The sequence below is a fragment of the Trichoplax adhaerens genome, genomic scaffold (genome assembly GCF_000150275.1).
Source record: "Trichoplax adhaerens TRIADscaffold_3 genomic scaffold, whole genome shotgun sequence".
Lineage (NCBI taxonomy): Eukaryota > Metazoa > Placozoa > Uniplacotomia > Trichoplacea > Trichoplacidae > Trichoplax > Trichoplax adhaerens.
In genome coordinates, this window is record NW_002060945.1 from 6,300,847 (window position 1) to 6,321,652 (window position 20,806).

At 30.8% G+C, this 20,806-nt stretch overlaps 2 protein-coding genes across 2 annotated transcripts; both read left to right on the forward strand.

Annotated features, from left to right (window-relative positions):
* Window positions 1-4,134: 4,134 nt before the first annotated feature.
* TRIADDRAFT_22887 (uncharacterized protein) lies at window positions 4,135-5,148 on the forward strand (the record flags this gene model as incomplete). Its single annotated transcript, XM_002110525.1, has 3 exons — window positions 4,135-4,223; window positions 4,756-4,863; window positions 5,016-5,148. The coding sequence occupies 3 exons, from the start codon at window positions 4,135-4,137 to the stop codon at window positions 5,146-5,148; spliced, it is 330 nt and encodes a 109-aa protein (XP_002110561.1).
* A 5,482-nt stretch (window positions 5,149-10,630) lies between these two features.
* On the forward strand, window positions 10,631-18,630 carry TRIADDRAFT_22006 (uncharacterized protein; the record flags this gene model as incomplete). Its single annotated transcript, XM_002110526.1, has 13 exons — window positions 10,631-10,822; window positions 12,059-12,394; window positions 12,531-12,686; window positions 13,844-14,071; window positions 14,250-14,469; window positions 14,757-14,815; window positions 14,915-15,181; window positions 15,479-15,532; window positions 15,667-15,789; window positions 16,271-16,393; window positions 16,722-16,875; window positions 17,081-17,234; window positions 17,556-18,630. Coding segments are annotated over 13 exons (3,141 nt in total), but the record flags the coding sequence as incomplete, so codon positions are not given.
* Window positions 18,631-20,806: the final 2,176 nt, after the last annotated feature.

Consider the following 20,806-nt stretch of genomic DNA (forward strand, 5'->3'; position numbering starts at 1 on the left):
TTATCATATGCGATTAACATCAGGCATATTGATAATAAAGAAGAACTCAAATTAGTATTTAGATATTGAGATTATTATGTTAAATTATTTATTGATTATTGCATTAATCACATCCAAGTTTCATGTTTCATACTCGTGACTTTGTATTTACTGCATCTATCTATCTTTTATGCTTATAATTACACTGATAATCGTAATTATTAAAGTCAGCACGATTAAAATTTTTAGTTTCATTCTAATATTTTTCCATTACAAAATAGCCATACTTTGATGAACTTTTACAGCTTTACCCTATAATTGTATTGATAGGGTGTTTCACTACTTACCACTTAATATTAATTGTAATTTAATGAATACTAGCAATATTAGCATTCATTTATAATCATAAAGATAGGTTGAGATCATTTCTGTTAATGTATATTAAGATCGTAAATTTAATTTACCATCGATCTTCAATTTTATTTCATGACCAAATTATACAGTATAAAATTCTTTTATTAATTGAGAAATAAAAGCATTGATAAATTAATCATCAAATTATTGTTCCTAAACCTTGGTCTTATGGCTATTAGAGACGCTGATCTTTCTTATCTTAGTATCATGTTCTAGTTGATTTATTTTATTTATTGAAGTAGAACGTAAAGACTTTTATGATGCTAAAATACCATGAACTGTAAATTCATAGATGGGATTGTAGATCGGACTAGGTCGGACTATTAAAAGGTTTTAGTGATATTTATACTAGGTTTCTGTCATAACTATAGTATTTCGTATTATTATATTGTTTAGCTACTTTCTAAATTTGAATGGGTAATTTTAGAATGAATGTTATCCGTAGATAGTGTCTAGAAACCCTATTAAAATTATAGTGGAAGTAAAGATAGATTATATCTTAGAACTACTATAATTTACAGGATTAGACTAAATTTTTAGGACATCCTGAATGAAACATTTTGGACGCGCTGGCGTTTAAGCTTGAAAAAAATTACTAAAATTGTAACCTTTATGCTATCACTCTAATAATAATAATGCTAAAGTTCTATTTAAGCCAGCATATCTTGCTTAATAAATGATGAGGAGTTTTCTTTGATTTCTTCGTGTGAAGAATCATCCACTGAAGTTGGCAGGGGCCTTATGGGTAACATAGTTCCTTTGTAGTAGATTGCCTAGCGACTATAAATTAGATTCGTTTTAGGGATGCTAATATCGATGAAGCGGTATCGAGTTATAGTGATAGTATAGAAATTACTTTCCTACATCGTGTTGCTGTGTTATGACTGATCCCAGTTTGTAACAGTACTAAGCACCTAGTACAATATATATTTATAATTAATTTTAATCTCATAAACCGAACAATTTAACTAATGAAAAGTCAAAAATAGATAAATAATTACATCTTCTATCTATTGATGTGGCTTTAAATTTTGTCTGGTATAATCTGCTATAGGATTCAATCTTAGGCCGTGTTATTGGGCTTATTTATGTCTGCAAACATAGAACAGTAGAATACCAATATGAAATACTAAGAATATTGCGTATTGCCATTCTATAGTTCTATGTTTCATATTTTTGTACAACATATACAGTTATTGCTGTAATTGTCTGCTAATTACATCTTATAAGTAATAATTTTACGATTATAATGAAATACATTTAATACGCCTACAAAGAAACTATAATAATATTATGACTCATATACTGTATGAGAAACATGGTCGGTAAAGCAATAAGGCTAGAATTGTTTTCCATACATGAGGGCTATTTTCGTGTACGGTTCCCAATTACTATCTATTGTATCTATTTGTATTTTTATTCTGTTCCAATTTTAAATTCTAGTTCTATTTACTATCTATTTCTTAAGGTTAAGTGATGGAAGCTGATTTATTTTATACTGTAAAAAACTAACTGCTAAAATTTGTAGCCAACTTCGGTCAAACCAAGAATATAAAACTGTTCATACAAGAATTATAATAATATTAAGAGAAACAATACTGGCAGTTAACGGGGTAACAAGGCGTAGTTTATGAATGACACAGCAAAGATGCCTGTTATATCCATTGATGTAGCCATTCTATTTCAGTATATGAATAACGGTAACATCTATCAGCAGATATACTGTATTAAGGTCTTGCTCTTAGAACTTAGTATGAGTAGCCTAATTTATAGGTAAGTCCGATACCTTATTATCTTGTAGTGTACAGACAAAGTGCTGTAGTGCAAAGTTAGGTTAAGCTAATTAGTTGGTAAGCCGATTAACGTCGCAGCTTACCATATTGTAGCAGTACCAAACTAAAGTAGACCGCTATCTTTGGTCTTAACATAAAGGCCATTGTGATGTGAAGGCTATAGATTGAAAAAGAATACTACGATAGATGGTAGCAAAGCCAAGTTGAAATTATTGCTATAATAGTAATAAGAATGAATTGATTTCATATGTTTTCTTTCTGGTGAGTTATTTTTATTAGCGTCTCAAATATTGTCTCTTATACCTTCAGTTTCGCATTAAGTATGTTATGCATATAAAACTATCCCTAGTGCTCTAGTAAGGAAGGTCAAAATAGTGCTTCTCATAGGATCAGATCATCTTAAAAGAAGATGAACTTAAGTGATTATTCTAAACTGTATACGATCGATGACGGAATGAAATGGCGATTACCAGATGGTAAAACATAAGCTTTCCTTTTAATGAAATTATCCGTGTAATTATATCTTATTTAATACATTGTTAAAAATTGTATTGAATAATGAATAATTCATTTTTCACTGATCAATATAGCTTTTACAGAATTGATTGCTTTCGTTGTATTAGTATCCTAAATAATTTCAAGTTCAATTTAAAACGAAATATCATTTAATTGTAACGTTAGCAAACAAGTTAAAATATTCTCAATTTTTAACTCTCTTATTTTTCCGAATCATACAAAAGATCCACCTTACATCTACTTGGTGTATCAGCTGGTATTGTCTTAGAAAGATGGCAAATACCAATCCAGAGCTTGTAAATGATGGATTTAGCCAAAAAGATGTGAAACAGAATTTTCGAGAATCTCTTACACCAGTAAAAAATCTCGATTATGCAATGTCAAACAGTGATGAAAACAGAACTGATGTAGACACTGGTAAAAAGGATGCAGTAAAAGTCGACGAAGACGATATTGAGGAATCTAAAAGATTAATTATAGAACAGATTAAAATTGAAGGACTAATCGATGTTTATGTGCAAGATATCGATCCTGAACAAGAAAATGTATGCCGCTAGAAAATAGTAGACTGATTTTGAACAGTACTTTAATATCACATTTTAGTAATAATTAAAGTTTAGATGACATTAAACAACGAAATAATGCTAAGTAGATGTCAATTTGTGCAAGTTGTATACATCTAACAAGTTATTTTTTTCGACCGTTAGATTATCGAATGATTATAGTATTAGTGCCAAATTAAGTTGATATTTCTTAGCCCTTCGTATTGTACTTGTATTCTTTTAGAACATGGCATAAAGTCCACATTGTAGTGATATCAGTAACGAATTGAAGTGATATCAAGTTTAGCTTAGATATGATGTGCTTATCTCTCATGTGATGAGATACGAAATAAGTAGAGCTTATCAAGAAGATTGATGGTAGCATTTGTACTATGAATAATTAAAATTGACTATTTCAAATTAATTACACTCATACTTGTTGATATAAATTTGCGATATCTGGGAAACGTTATACAGTAGTAATTATATTAAAAATGACTTTAAGTTAGTATTATCTAATGGCTATCTAAAAGGAATACTTATGTCCAGATTAAATTCCTTTTTACAGCCAGTGATAGGAAAGTGCTACAAAGCTTTATTTTAAAAGCTTTCAAATAGTTTAAAATTCAATCATTTAAAAACTGCGCAATCCTAATCTACGTGTATATCTATTTCTTGCTTATATAGCCTTCTAACTACAAATTTTCTATTAATTAAAATGAAGTATACGCGTATAAAGCGAAATTTTCCTTTAAAAATTTTATTGATAAAAAATAATACACTTTTTAACATTGTAATATTCAAAATGCTTCAACTGAAGAAATTAGCTATTTTCTACTGTATTTTACTAGACATTTTGTATACTACGGAAGAGAATGGGAGAGTACCAGATGCATCGATTTAGTTCAAACCAATCGTTGTACTTTTTAGATCCAAGTAACTGCTTAAGGAAGGCCGCAATAACTATCACAACAAGTCAGTATCCTTTATAAAACGTTGAAAATACTTTTATAATCAAAATATAATCGAATCAAACCGAAATTTCTATCAATTAAAGTGGTCTTGTATATTCTATCTTACTGGTATCACACGGCAATAATAATTTTAAAATCTTTGTTAACATTATTTCTTAGCTAAATAATCATATGCAACGTATAAGTCTTCTTTTTGTCCAGCATCTTGTTATTGTAATCAGTATGTTGGGTTAAATCTAATTGTTGAAGTAGCAATTATTAAAAGTGAGTGTTAGAATGTCAATCAATTCGATATATTCAACCGCTGCGAATTGTCTAACGCAAAATAACAATATATAAACAGCTACACTAAAACTACTATTTGCCAAAGAAAGTAAAAAATATCTTAGGTTATGATATTGTTTATACGAAAACGTTCATTTGGCATACATCAATTTGAGTGGCGATGTTATAATTGTATTTAATTTTAAATTATGCTTGTTAGCATTTTTCGCTACCATTAAAAAAAGAAATATTTTCCTTAAAATAACTCAATAGATATTTTGAAATGACATTAATATTAGTGATATTAGCCAATTGTATATTTGTTGCGTTTCCCACTCAAAAATCAGATATAAACGCTTTATCGGATATGGAATATGTATCGTAAGTACTTCTATGATTGAACTAGTTTATTTTACTATTTCATATATTAACTTATTTTCGTCGCGCGGATGATGGTAATTCTAGCAATTTATTTTCTTGATAGATAGACTAGATCTAGTGAAATATAACTTTTCTTTTGTATGTCCTAATAGAATTGGTTTCAATGTATTCTACACAATTGAAATGTTGTTGAAGATTGTTGCTAGAGGATTTATTTCTCATCAATTTGCCTATTTACGAGATCCTTGGAATTGGTTAGATTTCTTTATTGTTATAATGGGGTAAGTTGAGTTCGTAAATAATGATAGAAGAATTTTCTAATAAGGTAACATTAAATTAAACGTTGTCTAGTCAAGCAGTTACGCGTATTAAATTGGAATAGTATATACGTTTATTATAACAGATGAACTGTCTATAGTTGGGTTCAGCATTAACGTTTCGAGTATCCATTGATTATTATCACAGCTAAAAATTTATATCGTAGCAAGTATGGGTATCTATCTTAGCATAGAATTAGTTGGTAGTATTTAATAAAGATATGATTTTGCGGCTGTTGCATGTAATTCTTGGCCTGAAATATGATTAAGAGAAACGGCGTGTCTTAATTGCGGTTACTTTGATTTCATGCTATTAAGGTGCTGCAAACGGTATTGACTAGAATAGATATGATTAGTAGAACTATAATATAGAAGTAATAACAACAGATCTTCCAAAATAGCCCTATTTTGATCTAGAATTACAACATAAAAACCAAACAGAAATGACATGAGCAATATAGTAATAGTAAGACTATTACTCCGTCATTACAACTCTAAAATTTGCAATTAAGTTAAAATTTATAAAATGATTGAAAGTATTTTCGAACATAATGCTTATAAAGATTTGATTTAATAACTACTATCATGATTTTAACTGTGGAATAAGATTTAATCAATTTTACATTTTTAGTCGTTTTGTTGCTATACTATTAAAAGAAATTATGAAGGAAATAGTCATCCTTGAGGGACTGTAATTATATAATTATGGCAAATTTCAGTTATATCGCAGTACATACTAGATATTATTCCTAGTTTTACAGTTTGATCTAATTTGTGAGATTATTTCTTATGGCTTGATATAACATTTGTAATAAAATGTTAGCATGATACTTGTAAGTAAATACGGCAGAAAATGATACCAAATTAATTTTAACTAAATTGTTGCGGTATAATATATATCGACAGGAAATTAAAGTTTTAATTGATTTGATTTTAATAATTATAGATATTTAACATTGCTTCCAAATGCCATACCTAGTATAAGTTCAGTCCGGGTTTTGCGAGCAATAAGAATGATTACGGCGATAAAAGGTATAACGCAAAAGTATCTATAGATCAAATTTCTTTAGTTTTGCATAAAAATCTTATTATAAAATTAGAGATTGAATATTTAAATTAATCTGTTTAGGGTTAAAGACTATCGTCAATGCAGTTATCCATTCCATGAATATGTTGGCCAATGTTTTATCATTGACACTTTTATTTTTAACCGGATTTGCTTTGCTGGGTGTTCAGTTATTTATGGGAGTTTTATCCAGAAAATGTATCAAGCAAAGATTCGATTTTAACGCAACTTATAACAGTTCAAAAGCATTTAACGATTATATTACTAATTCCAGTAAATAAATTAAAATTTTTAATTTTTAAAATATTTATATTGACGCAAATTACTATGGCTTTGATCTAAACCGTTGATATTTACTGATATATGTAATAATCTTCATTTTAATGTATATTTTAAACAGAAAATTGGGTTACTTCTGGAACGGAAAGTTCAATTATTTGTGGGAATGATAGCTTTACCAGGTTGAACTAGTTGATGTTGCATTGATATTTTACCAAATTTGCTAGATTTAGCAGTGCTTCATCTATTTCTGATGAGAACTGAATTCAGTTTATATATAGATTTTATAAGAAATCGAATAAGCTAAAATTCAGTGATGAATCCACTTTACTGACTGGATTGATATTTCATTCTTTACATCTATATTTTTAGTCAGTTATAATTAGCTGTAATGTATCAATCTGACTTAGCTATATCTGTAATCGTAGAATATAGCTTAAGTAGATAATAGTATTAGAAACACTCATAATAAATGCTTAAATTGATGATGACAATGATAATTGTTTCTATAAGCTTTTCAGTCGTTCATAAATATTTGAAGAAAAAGGTTCAAATTCAAATTACTAAATTTCACGTTTCATAGTGTTTCTCAAATGTTACTATTTGATGTACGATTGCTAGTATTAAACAGTATTTCTTTGATTATAAAATACCATTATTTCCAATAAATTGGCAAAAGACTAATTTCATTCTTTTTTCTGATCTTGCTTTTGATATAATATGTAGACAATGTGATTATATTCAAAAAGGTTCTGTATGCTATCAAGATGCATTCCCCAATCCTGGAAATTTAACAAACTACGATACTTTTCCGACATCATTACTTGTCTGCTTTCAGATTACATCTCAAGATGCTTGGGATGAAGATTACAGATCGGTAAAGCTATTTTATAGCTTTATAATTTATTTCCGTGATTAGAATATCTGTAATCGTATAATCGTTTACCGAGCTTTAGCTACACATCAAGCGAGGGATCTACTAGTAATAGTAGAAAAGGAAAAAACAATTTTGTTTAATTTATTTTACGATTGTTAGAGAAAATGTGCAAGTTTGGAAAGATTTTTGCGAAATGTGTATATGCTAAATTTTATTTACTTCTTTTTCTATCTTACTGCTGATGGCAATCACTAAAAATCTGAATAGATCATTAGCGCTCTTGGACCATACTACATCCCATTTTTTATATTTATTCTATTTTTTGGCACTTATTATGTGCTAAATCTTGTGCTGGCTGTCATTGCTTTGGCTTATAATAAGGAAGTTCGATTAATGGAAGATCAGGCAAGTATTATTTCCTTGATGACTCAGAAGCTTGATCTGATTTATTATTCTGAAAATTACTATCTTTATACGATGAAGATACTCAAAGACCATAAACGTAATTTATTATCGTTAATACATTATCTAGCGTTTAGTTTTAGTTTTTGTTTCTTTCCATCCATTTACTAAAGAGTAATTGCTGTTTAACAGAGCTCGTTTCTATTAAGGAAAGTTGTACTTTGCTGTTCATTAATACTATTAGTTTTTCTAATATCAATTTTAACAGTGCAATTTTAAATATATCGATAGAGCGTTCATTACATTTGCGGAGTAATTATTAACTCTGCTTATTCTTATTTAAGCTATGAAATACGTAATATTATTAACACCCTACAAGATTGGCTAGTTGTTAATACTATCCTATAAGTTCTGGACTCCTATCTTTGATACTAGATATGCTAAATTTTAGTGATAGATGAGTCTACTTATTTTAGTAGCAGCAATTTTATTCCTTATATAAATAGTATTGCTGTTAACCACGCTATGAAACTAGTTAATTAACACACAATCTAACAAATTTAGACTTTTCTCCAACTTGACAAAATAGCTGCTTACCTCTTAAATACTACTTTAAGAATACTCTATATAAAGCAATCATTTAAATCACAATTTATATATCTATTTCATTTACCTTTATAATAGAACGCTAGTAAATTCAATCGTTTAAGAGCATCCAGAGGCCAATCTTCCTTCACATTTTATCCTGATACCGTCCCTAAACGATGGCATGCAAGAACAGTTCATGTTAATGTTTTAGAGTTATTGCCACGTGGATTTTCTGCAGCAAGACGACGTATTGATTTAAACCTCCGTCATAACTACGATGAAGAACTAGCACCACCGGATGCTTATGCTCGAAATGAAGATTTAGGCCAAACCGATAATGGACTATCTCCAATATCGTTACATAATGCATCTACTAAGAATCAACATAATAATATTGGGTTTACCGATGAAGAAGGCTGCATAACTGAACATAATGATGGACCATTGCAGGGAGATAGGGCAAATTGCCACGATCTAGATCAAGGCAAAGTAAAGAATGGAATCGACACGTTGAATTCAAGACGTGACGAGGAGGAAACTAATGAGATAAATCGAATGGAGAATCATGATTTGCTTCCAGTTAACATCGATGTTGTAGTTTGTGAGAAGTATATCGAAGAGGAAGATAGTAAAGCTAAAGAAATGAAAATGACAGATGAAGATGCTAGCAAAAATTTATATCCCAAGTCGGCCAAATTGAATAAAATAAAGGAAGGAGAAATTAACACTGTACAAATCAGCCCTGATTCTGGTAATAATAATGAAAATCGTAATCACTTCAACGTAGTTTTAAAGGAATTGCAGGAATATCATACTAACCGTACTCAAGGTCGCCAAGACAAGTTAGGAAGTACTGAGTTGTCGTCATCACTTAAGAAAGCTGCTACGAAAATCGATCAAAATCACGGTAATCGACCATCTAATAGAATTATCTTATTGAAGTCTATTTAGTTATTTACTCTAAGTATTTGTTTTGCTAATAATATTAATAGTACTTATTATCAATAAATAAGATGTAGAAGATGCAGGAAAAGGTTTAGATGGTGCTGTAGCAAGACGAGATCTGCGAATAAGTGTACGTGTTGCTAAAACTTCAACGATAAAATCAAAGCATGTTGAAGTATTACTACCACCTCCATCAGTTGGTAAGGTCTTGACTATTTTACCATATTAATCCATTAGTACTCAATAATGCTGTCCGCTTCACTGGATTTAGTTCGGTTATTTATCATGATTGATTGATGGGCAAATGTTTTTTACATGTAGAATCAGGAGAAGTAAAATCACTTGATGGTCATAATACGAAGGATAAAAGTGAAGATGATCAAAATTTGTCATGTTTTGGTCGTTTTCGCAAGAGATTAAGAAGTATATTCTTAAGTCCACTATACGAACCTGCTATGGAAATTTTTGTTATTATTGATTCGACAGTAATGGCGCTTTACATACCTCTTGATGATAAATCTCAATGGAGAATTATAACAATTTACGTAAGTAAGATAGGTTATTATTGGAATCTTGAATTATCAAATGATGAGTACATTGGTATACTAGCGGTTATTGATGGTAGTAATCTTCCTCTCTTCAATATCGTTTCTCCACTAAACATGTACTTAAGTCTATAATATTGTTTCCAGCCTCACACTTAATCAGAAAGAGCTACGAATATTCAGATTGTTACTGTTATTGACTCACCAATTAAGGATTAACTGTATAAATTAATTTCTTCAACGTACGTTACTTGTTACTCAGTTTTATGATGCCTAATTGATACCATAGCTCATTTGACGCCTGGAGAGCTCTTACAGGTCTTACAAATCAAATAATTTCATGATAAGCGGAAAAATTAGTTTCTTCAACGCTCTCTCACGGCAGCTGTTTCTCAATTTTATGACATCTGATTGATGTTTGACGTATGGAAGTTTTTGTAGCGCTTACTTATTAAATAATTTCATGATAACTGTATAAACCAATTTCTTAAACGGCACTCTCACGGTATTTAATACTCTATTTTATGATACCTAATTGATGCCATAGTTCTTTTGACGCATGAAGAATTTTTATAGGTCTGACTAATCAGATAGTTTCATGATAATAACTCCAATCAGAGAACATATGGCACATTTCTGCAAATGATGTGAACTTGACCTGTTCGATATGGAAAGGTCCTACAATGGACTAAACCTGTAAAGAATGATCTACGAATAAAAAAATTAACATGGATTTTAATGTTGCTAGGTCTTATCCGGTATATTTGTCATGGAAACCGTGTTGAAACTGATCGCTCACAGACCACGCCAGTTTATTAAAAGCAAATGGGACATTTTTGATACTTTAATCACCCTACCAACATTAGCGCAAGCGATTTTGTTGATTACAGGCGTTAAAGAGACGGAATGGATTATAGCTGCCTTAGTTACTCTTCGAGTCGTAAGTAACTATGCGAATTGATTTATATACTAATAGTAACAGCGTAGTTTTAAAATAGTAACAGTGATAAATTACTATCCTAAGAAAGTCTAGATAATATAAGCTAACTCGAATAATTTAAGGATTGGTAGGATAATCGCACTGTAGGTTAAATTGTTAGGTACACATACCGGCATTTGTCGAAGAATACGTTTAAGTATACTTATATAAGTGCAAAAGAGAAATTAACTTCTAGTGTAGTCCTCCGAATAAATGATATTGTAGGTTAAATTATTAGGTAGACGTACGCGCCGAGAAATACATGTATGTGTACTTATAGAAGTACAAGAATGAAATTTGCCTGTAGCACGCTCTCAAAATAGATTATGTCTCAGGTTAGATTGTTAGGTATACGTATATGCCGAGGAATATACGTATGTGTACTTATTTAAGTGCTAATGCTCAATTTTGTCCGTGGCGCACTCTCAAATAGATTATGTCGTAGATTATATTGTTAGGTACAAGTACGGTATTTGCTGAGGAACGTATGTGCACTTATATAAATAAAAAAGTGAAATTTGCCTGTGGTGCAGCCCTCAAAATAGATTATGCTGTAGATTAGATTGTTAGAAATACGTACATACCGACGAAATCTATGTATGCTTATATAAATGCAAAAGCTAAATTTAGCTGTGGCGCACTCTTAAAATAGACTATGCCGTAGGTTAGATTGTTAGTTAGGTTTACGTATATGACAACGAAATCTACGTGTACCTATGCAAGCGCAAAAGCTAAATTTGCCTGTGATGCAGCCCTCAATGTAGATTACGTTATAGGCTAGATTATTAGGTATGAGTACATGCTAAGGAGTATATGCGCACTTATGCAGGCACAAAAGCGAAATTCATTTATATTACAGCCTCAAAGTGGATCATACTGTACGTTAGGTGGCAAGGTAGTGAAGGTTCTGTTGAAACCCGATCCCGGCAATTATACATAATAGCCGGCTAAAGCTCGAAATAAAAGTAAAAGTATTAGGATTGCAATATTTTTGCTCTTACTTCAAACTTTAGCCGGCTATGGTAATGCTATATATTCTGCCTGTTAATATCGCTAGATTAATAGATAGATGCTGATAGTTGAAGATCTGACTTATGCGATATAGTGAAGATTGGCATGCAATCAAAGTCTTACTATATTGTTACTGAGACATTTTATCTCACCAACCATTTCTGATTCTTATTTTTGTATTTTAAGACTCGAATTTTCCGACTAGCTCGCACTTGGCCTGCAATGCGCTATCTTCTTCGTACACTAATATTCAATATGTCCGCTTTAATCTATGTTAACCTTATGATGGTTATTTTCATCTATATATTTGCTGTGCTTGGACAAAAAATGTTCCGTGATGCCTATCGTAAAAAATTTACCGAAATGCCACGGTTCAATTTTGATAATTTTGAAAGTTCTTGTATGATGATTTTTCGTATCATGTGTGGTGAATGGATACAACCTTTAGGCGTAGCTGTTAAAGCGACGAGTTCTTGGGCAATTGTATTTTTTTTAATGGTTTTTTTGATTGGAAATCTGCTGGTAAGAAGCAAAACTATGTTATAATCTAATTTTAATAACGAAGTAATTACCGTAGTTGTAGCAGTGATAGATTTTGACAACGATTTTTATATTATCTAATGATTGTCCTTTCTGGCTATTTTATTGTATGCTTTAGGTATTAAACTTATTCGTCGCTTTAATTCTCAGTACTTTGGAAGATCAATCATTTCAAGAAAAATATAATACTGAAAATGATTCTCACTTAGACCAAAATTTTATGCATCAACTCAAGTCCATATTTACTTCTTCTTGCTGCTTTAAGAAAGAATCAGTCGATGCCAGACCATTGGATCTTGAAAGCAATCAAAATCATTATCTTGTGACTGTATTCAATGATAGCGAATCGATGACAGATTCTGACGTTCAAACTGAAACACAGCTGGTTGAGTTAAGTGATCATAGTAGAAACGGTGATAATATTGGCCGCAGGAATAAATTATTAAAAAGCGATGGACGTGAGATAGATGATGAAATACAAGTACAAGTATCAGTAGAGCAAAATCTAGTAGATAACAGTATAAAAGTATCCACTGACCAAGCAAGTAACCAAGGCTATAAAGTTGAACATAATAATTCCAATAGCAAATCATTTCAGACTAATGCAACTATGGCTAAAATAAATAATGAAGGAAGTTATAGGGATGAATTGGAACGCTTTTCCATATTATCTGAATCAGAAACAAGTTATGCAAATAGGATGACATTGTCATCAGCTGATCTTGATGAATCACCTCAAATCGATGTGGCTAAAGGATATGATAGAATTGAACATCATCTTCATCAATCTGAGCAGGAATCTACTCTTATATCGATGATACCCTATAATGAGTCAACGATTACGCCAAAAAAATCCACTATTAATGATACAAAAGAATCAGAAACATTTCATGGGCAGGATAATGGCAATCCGAATAACGAAAAGGCTACCAATCCTATATCGAATAACTTGAATACCGCTGGAGAATTTCCATTAACAAATCGATGCAATAATAGCGAAATCGATATTGGTGATCCCCTATCGTCCACTTTTCATGCTACTACTCATGATAATCCTTTAAAATTACTGGATGAACAATCGAGTGTGATAAATCAACATCAATATTGTAATGGAGCAGGAAATAATAATCGATCTGAAAGCCATTTACCCCCAAGCATTCTAAAGCAGTTCGATGCTGATATCTCTGAAAGAAATACAAACCTCCCTGAGGATAATGCTGCAGCGTCTAATCATCAATCGTCTAATGACAGAAACTGCTCAGTTATTCATACAAATGGCATTGATAATTTCACTGCCCGTGATGTATGCCTATCATCTAATTCATGTTTGCTGTTTATATTAAAGAAGACACCACTAATTCAGAGCGTTAAATTGATATTTATCGTTAACTCATTTTATTGATACTATTTTACTATTTATTTTGATTATAGGGTAATAGCTACACATCGTCTGACGATATCTTTGGCAAGAAAGGGGATATTTCTGTTAGCCACTGTTTACCCGATTGCATAGGCGAGAAATTTTCCAAATGTATCAAAGTTGATAGCTCTTCGTATCAAGCTTGGATTGCAGCCCGTAAGATGATACAAAAGTGGATGACCCATTGGGTTTATAATTTACTTATGATATTATTAATAATGGCTAGCAGCATTTTATTGGTAAATACAATGATTATTTTTATCTTTAGTATACTTTATTGCAGGAGAATTGGATGGATTTTATTGCTATTTCTATCTTATTCAATACTGATATACCTCGATGACTGTATTTAAAGTTTATACGGTGTAGGCATAGTATATTAAGACGGATAAGTTGACAATTTGGTAATTTATCTAGGCAATGGAAGATAAGAGGGCGGTTCAAAACCCCCCATATTGGTATAATATTCGATTGGCTGAATCAATAGTAACTTTAATATTTATAGTTACAATTATTTTTGAGATTTTTGCTCGTGGTATTTCTCAATATTTTTCTAATGGTTGGAATGTGTTGGATTTTACCGTTATCGTGGTAATGATGCTTAGTAGTAAAATTATTTTTCTTATATTCCATACTTGTAGTTAGTTCTATTGTAAACAAATTATTTAAACTATTTATTAAAACTATTTTTCCTGTATTCTGTGCTTGTCGTTAGTTCTATAGTAACAAATTATTAAAACTATATAGTGGAATTATTTTTCTTGTATTCTATTTGTCTTTAGTTTCATCATTAATAAATTATTTAATCTATATACGCGTGTATACTAATAGTTAATACATATTCTTGCAAGTTGATGGTAATACTGATATTTTTCCAGATTACTTTGACGGTTAATTTACTTCCACGCAATATTTACCTAATAGCTCGTACTACTAAAGCAATTGGGCCTTTAAGAGTTATACGCCGCGTGCAAAGTATAAAAGTATGTTTGAACGATTTTACTATTATCACCAAATGATATAAGTAAATTATCAAGAATATCAATAATTAAAAGTGCTTTAATTAATTCTTGCCATTTTAGATGATGTTTTTGGCGATTTTGGAATCTATACCTAAGATTATGAATGTATTTCTCGTGTGCATGGTGTTTTGGTATATCTTTGCAGTCAGTGGTATCTATTTTTTTGGTGGTAAATTTTTTAGGTGTATATACGTTAGCAACTCCTCATTAGTGGACAGTGCATTAGTGGGTGATAAAGATAGTTGCAAAGGAAATGATTATAAATGGACAAATTCGTTGATTCACTTTGATGACTTCCCCCAAGCAATAATTTTACTATTTCATGTGGTAAGTTTCCCAATTTTTTTACTAAAGTATTAAAATCATTTTAAATACATGAGAATTTGCGATATCTAGAACAGAAGTTTTTATATCAAATTAAGTAGAGAGTAATAAAAGATATTATGCATAACTTTTTCATGGAGTAACTTAATAAGCTGTTATTTAGATCTTTTGACAAATATCCTAAAATTGAAACTTTTAGCTATACTCGCTCACAATATCGAATAAACTTATTATGAATAAAGCATAAGCTGATGTTGATAGTGTCGATTAATGACAGGATAATATTTCTTATGGAAACAGGCAACATTCGATGGATGGAAAAGAGCATTATACAATGCAGTAGATGCCAGAGGGGTAATGAATACTAATCATTAACTAATGCAGTCCAAATATCTGTCATACATAGAGCTTGAGTCACCGATATGTAGGCATTCCATTTAATGACGTATCTCTTAACGGTTCAAATACCTGGATAATTTCATGATTAGATTAATCTTCAACCAGTAACCTATTATAATCCAGCTGCTCATGGTTACTTTGTGGCATTTATTATCATTGGTGTATTTGTAGCACTAAATTTAATTGTTGGTGTTATTATCGATGGATTTTACGTATCACATCAAAAGGTAAATGAAAATAATATTTTATTTATCTGTATTAAAGTTAATAGGTTTACTTTTTAAGAAGTTATTGTAATCGTTATTCATAGTCAGTTACGAGTTCAAGTGCTAATAATGGTTGCGAATAATGTGAACAAAAATTGTTATGATAGTAGTCAGCTAGATTTAAGTAGCTAAAAGAATATTTTTATGTTAGCCTGAAGAATTGTGGAAAGAAGGTAAGGAAATGGATATTGAATAGAAGCAGAATATTTTTGTATTCTAAAACTATATTTCAAAACCATTTTGATTATATTTAAAGTACTTTTGGCTTATTTTTATTAGAAGGATTAAATTAAGCTTTACATGATATCGTTAAATTCAGTATGATGATGCTATCTAAGGTAGTTGAGGGTGCATGTGGTGGTGACATCGCACAAGTTTAAAAATAATTGTAGAGCAAGATCATTACAATATTTTCATCTCATTTCAGCTGGAACGTCAACAAAGTGGTAGTGCTTTAGAAGCCTATCTGACTGATTCTCAGCGCAGATGGTACCGTATGATGAGAAAGTTGCTCAAAACTAAGCCTAAAAAGAGTATTCCCAGAGGAAATGTAAGATTGAAATAAGCTCAAATATTTATGTGTTATACAATCTTACCTTATATGAATATATACCTTGAAGCTGGGTATGCAACAATATCCTTTGAGCCATATCATCATTACCTATAATTAATATAATCTGATTGCAATATCTACTAGTAGATAGAATATATCTTGTGTATATGATATTACAATACTGGGCATACTCTCAGCGGGAGTATGGATGATAATATTTTTGTATCAGATTATTGTTAACATATGTATTGACGAGTCTATGACTTCGAGTAGACCTATTACGGACCATTAAATTCGAATTGGTTTCTGTCTATTTATTCTAAAGCACCAATGGCAAATTCGGTTAAGAAAATTCGTAGAGAATCCCAAATTCGAAATGACTGTTATTTATATCATCGTTGCTAATGTTATCGTTATGATGGTGACGCATTATCATGAATCAAATGAAGTTCATGAGGTTTTAGATATCCTTTTCAAGTGTAGATTGACGTAAATTTGAATTTCCTTATATATCTCGAATAATTTATAAGTAGTTTCTATAATGAGTATGTTGATCAATCGATTTATAAATTAAATAACATGAAGTAAAGTTAATTTGTTTAAATAGTCAATACCGCTATAGTTGGTGATATTGATGGCTTTCTCCTTGACAGACTGCCTTGTTTTTTAATGGATATCTACTAGGCTTCAATTATTTCTTTACTATTTTCTACGTAATTGAAGCTGTACTGAAGATTATAGTATTCCGTTTATATTATTTTAAAGATGCTTGGAATCTATTTGACTTTGCTGTTGTTATCTTGTCAATATCAGGTATGATTCCTCACTTTTGTTATTCGTTAGTACTTTTACTATTCGCAATAAGATTTTTATCGGACATATATGAATGTAGAAAGCTGGCTAGTATGTATATATTGGTATTGAAAAATTAACTATTATTACATTTAAAATACTATATTACTAATAGTGTAATTTCTGTTAGCCCAGCCAATAATGAACTATATGAATAAGTAAATGATTGTTCCAATTTTATCCATTCGATAATGCTACATTATGAATGATTTAAAAACTAAAATTCTTTAGCATCATGAAGTAATAATTGTGATTGATATTGAATAGGCCTTGTCTTCGAAATCTTGACCAGAGCAAATATTATTAGTACCACGGCTAATACAACTATTAATCCCAGTACTATTCGAATTTTGCGCATCTTTCGAATTGTGCGAATTCTACGGCTAGTTCAATACGCACAAGGAATACGTCGCTTACTTATTTCCTTAGCTATGTCAGCACCAGCTCTTTTAAATATTGGCATGTTAACCTTTTTAGTTATCTTTATCTACGCTGTCCTTGGCATGTCGGTGTTCTACAACGTTAAGCACACTGGTGTACTTACTAATGTCTTCAACTTCGACGATTTCTTTAACAGCTTAATTGTGCTATTTCAGTTAATGACAGCAGCTGGTTGGACTGATGTTTCTAGCGCATTATCCATTGAAAGTCCAAATTGTAACAGCAACGATACAACAATATCTCCATTCGGTAATTGTGGTAATCGATCTTTATCCCTTTTATTTACATCGTCTTATGTCTACCTAACTTGGCTGGTTTTATCCAATTTATTTGTCGCTGTTATTTTAAGTAACTATCAAGATGTTGTTGATACAGAAGCGGGTGGTGTTACTGAAATGGATATTGATATTTTCTACGAAGTATGGGCCAAATATGATACAGAGGCGACACAATTTATTGATTATTCTTCATTATCTCCACTAGTTGCTGATATTAAGCCACCTTTAGGTGTTCCACAACCGAATAGATATGCTTGTATTGCATTAGATCTACCGTTATATAGGTCTAATCGCTTACATTGTTTAGATATTATTGAAGCACTACTATTTAGAATAATTGGAAATCCAGCTGATTCAGATGAGGAATTAACAGCTGAATTTGATATATTAATAAGACGTATCAAGAAAAGCTTTCTTAAAAAATTCCCTAGTCGTGTACCGGCAAATCAAATCAACCGAATTAGTGAATTAGAAAAGGCTAATATTACAGCTGCTATTGTTATTCAACGCGCTTATAGGAAATGGCGATTTAAGAAAGTTGTTAATGATAGAGTAGAAAGGCATCAATTAGTTTATAGAAATGTAGCCAATAGATGTGAGAAGAAACCCCAGAAAGGCATTCTAAAAAAGATTCGCAATGCTCGCAACGTTAATAATGCATAAAGTAAGGGATTACTCTCTGCTGGTCTATTCAGGATACGAGTATCTGTATAGATATATAGCATATCATAGAAAATAATACTATAATGATTTTAAGGATGAGATAGCTTTACTTATGACAAGTAATATCTACTACGGTAGTATTATAAGGCAATATGTAGTAATTATTTTATTTAAATAATCTACGGGTATATTCAACCATAAAAAGAAATTTCAATTACTAAATCAATTTTCTATAGTTCTTTAGTTATTACATACTGGTCGATGTCGTACATAATATTTGATTAAAATAATCTATATCATTGCAGTAGATGTGGCAGCAATTATAACTGCGTCTGGCTATGAATTTATTTATGAATCATAACTGTTGCATAATTTCCTTACTAAAATGGAGTGCATATCTATGATAGAGAGTCTCAAAATAATGTAACAAGATAACAAGCACCTTATCTATTTTAAACTTTACTAAATTGTGTAAAATTAGTTTGGGTATCAAATTATCAAGGACTATCTATCTTTAGTCTAAAACTGTTTTACTGTCCAATATTTTGCAACAGAGTCTACCCGTGGTAAGTAATATAAGTGTCTCTGCAAAACTTCTGCCTTCCTACCGTGAATATCATCTATAAATAGATGCCTCTTGTAATCTCACAATTTAGTCTACGACTTTAGCAATTCTACTTAAAATTATAACCTCAATCTTTAACTATTTTTAAAGCTGCACTTTAATATCATTTCATGAATATGTGCTATGTTTGTGTATTATGAATAATTTATGCGTCTCCGTTGGGATCAACATAATTTATGTGTTTCTTTGGCAATTCTGTGGAACAATGATCTAAGTATATTATTTAATGGCCGGCTAGATTGTATTCCCAAGTTTGTTTGAGCTTTACTTGGTATTTTCCATTGCTTTATGATCAATAAAATTCATCACATCTTGATTTGAAATTTTAATGATTGATATATAAGCTAGTCTTTTCACAGTAATAAAAGATACTATCACCTACTTATACTTGTATACTTAAACTCTTATATTAGTGATGAGGCTTTCAATCCTCTTATACTGTGATATAGATAGTTGTTGTAGACCTGTTAAAACTTCCAAGGTATTCTCTTACTGATAGTATTGAGATTGTAGCTCTAAATCAGATAGACGTTTAAAAATGCTATAGAATCACCTGATGACATGCCAGAACATGACAAGATTGCTGATATAGACGTTACTGAAATTTAGTAAAATGACCTTATTCCGGCAGATCTAATCTATAGATAGAATAATTAATTTTCCAAACTGATTATTCTAACTTGCTCAATTAACTGTACATATGGCTGATAGTATAATACTGGACAAACAAAGTCCGGATAGCAATGCCGTATCATGAAATACTAAATTTCTACACCATAGAAATTGAATAGTCCATGGCTGTAACCTCAGAGGCACATCACAAATAAGAATCTTACAGAGGGAAAATTGGATTAGAAGATGAGCGTCACTTAGTTAATTAGTTATTAGTTTTTGCTAATTGCATTGAATTTTGATAATAGGTGCTCGTATGTAACATATAAACTGTTTCCTGAAGATTCATAATACATCCTTAGCTCATACTATTAAACTGATCCATTCCGCATGTAAGAATGTAAGAATTATATGCGCCATGATTATTTCACTTTGATCATTTCGATCCATGGACTAAGCAAAAATTTCCGGCATTAAATTGGAGATATTAGCTAAAATCACCGTCCAAATAGAACCAATATAATACAGCCAAAAAATGAACGACATGTCTAATATGTAGGCGAGATCAAAATTTTTTCAAGCTCTTCTATATTTTTAAGAGAACACTTTCATTAAATGTTTTAATTATTGTAACGGTATTCTATTCTTCAGTTGCAATTTATTTATCAGACAGATACCCATAAGGCAGGTAAAAATTTTCATTATTTCAAGCTAATTCGATCTAAAATAATCTAATAATCTTGACATATGGCTTACTAAACCCTTATTTAGCAGTTGTTGCATGGAGTTATATTGTGTACTATAATTGGAATTTGGTATTACACAAGATAAGATTGAGAACTCATATCTACATTAACATCAGTTAAAATATTCATTTTAGAAATTCTAGGGAATAATTTCCAAAATACTAAAGTAAATCCATTTCGTTGGAAGGATTTG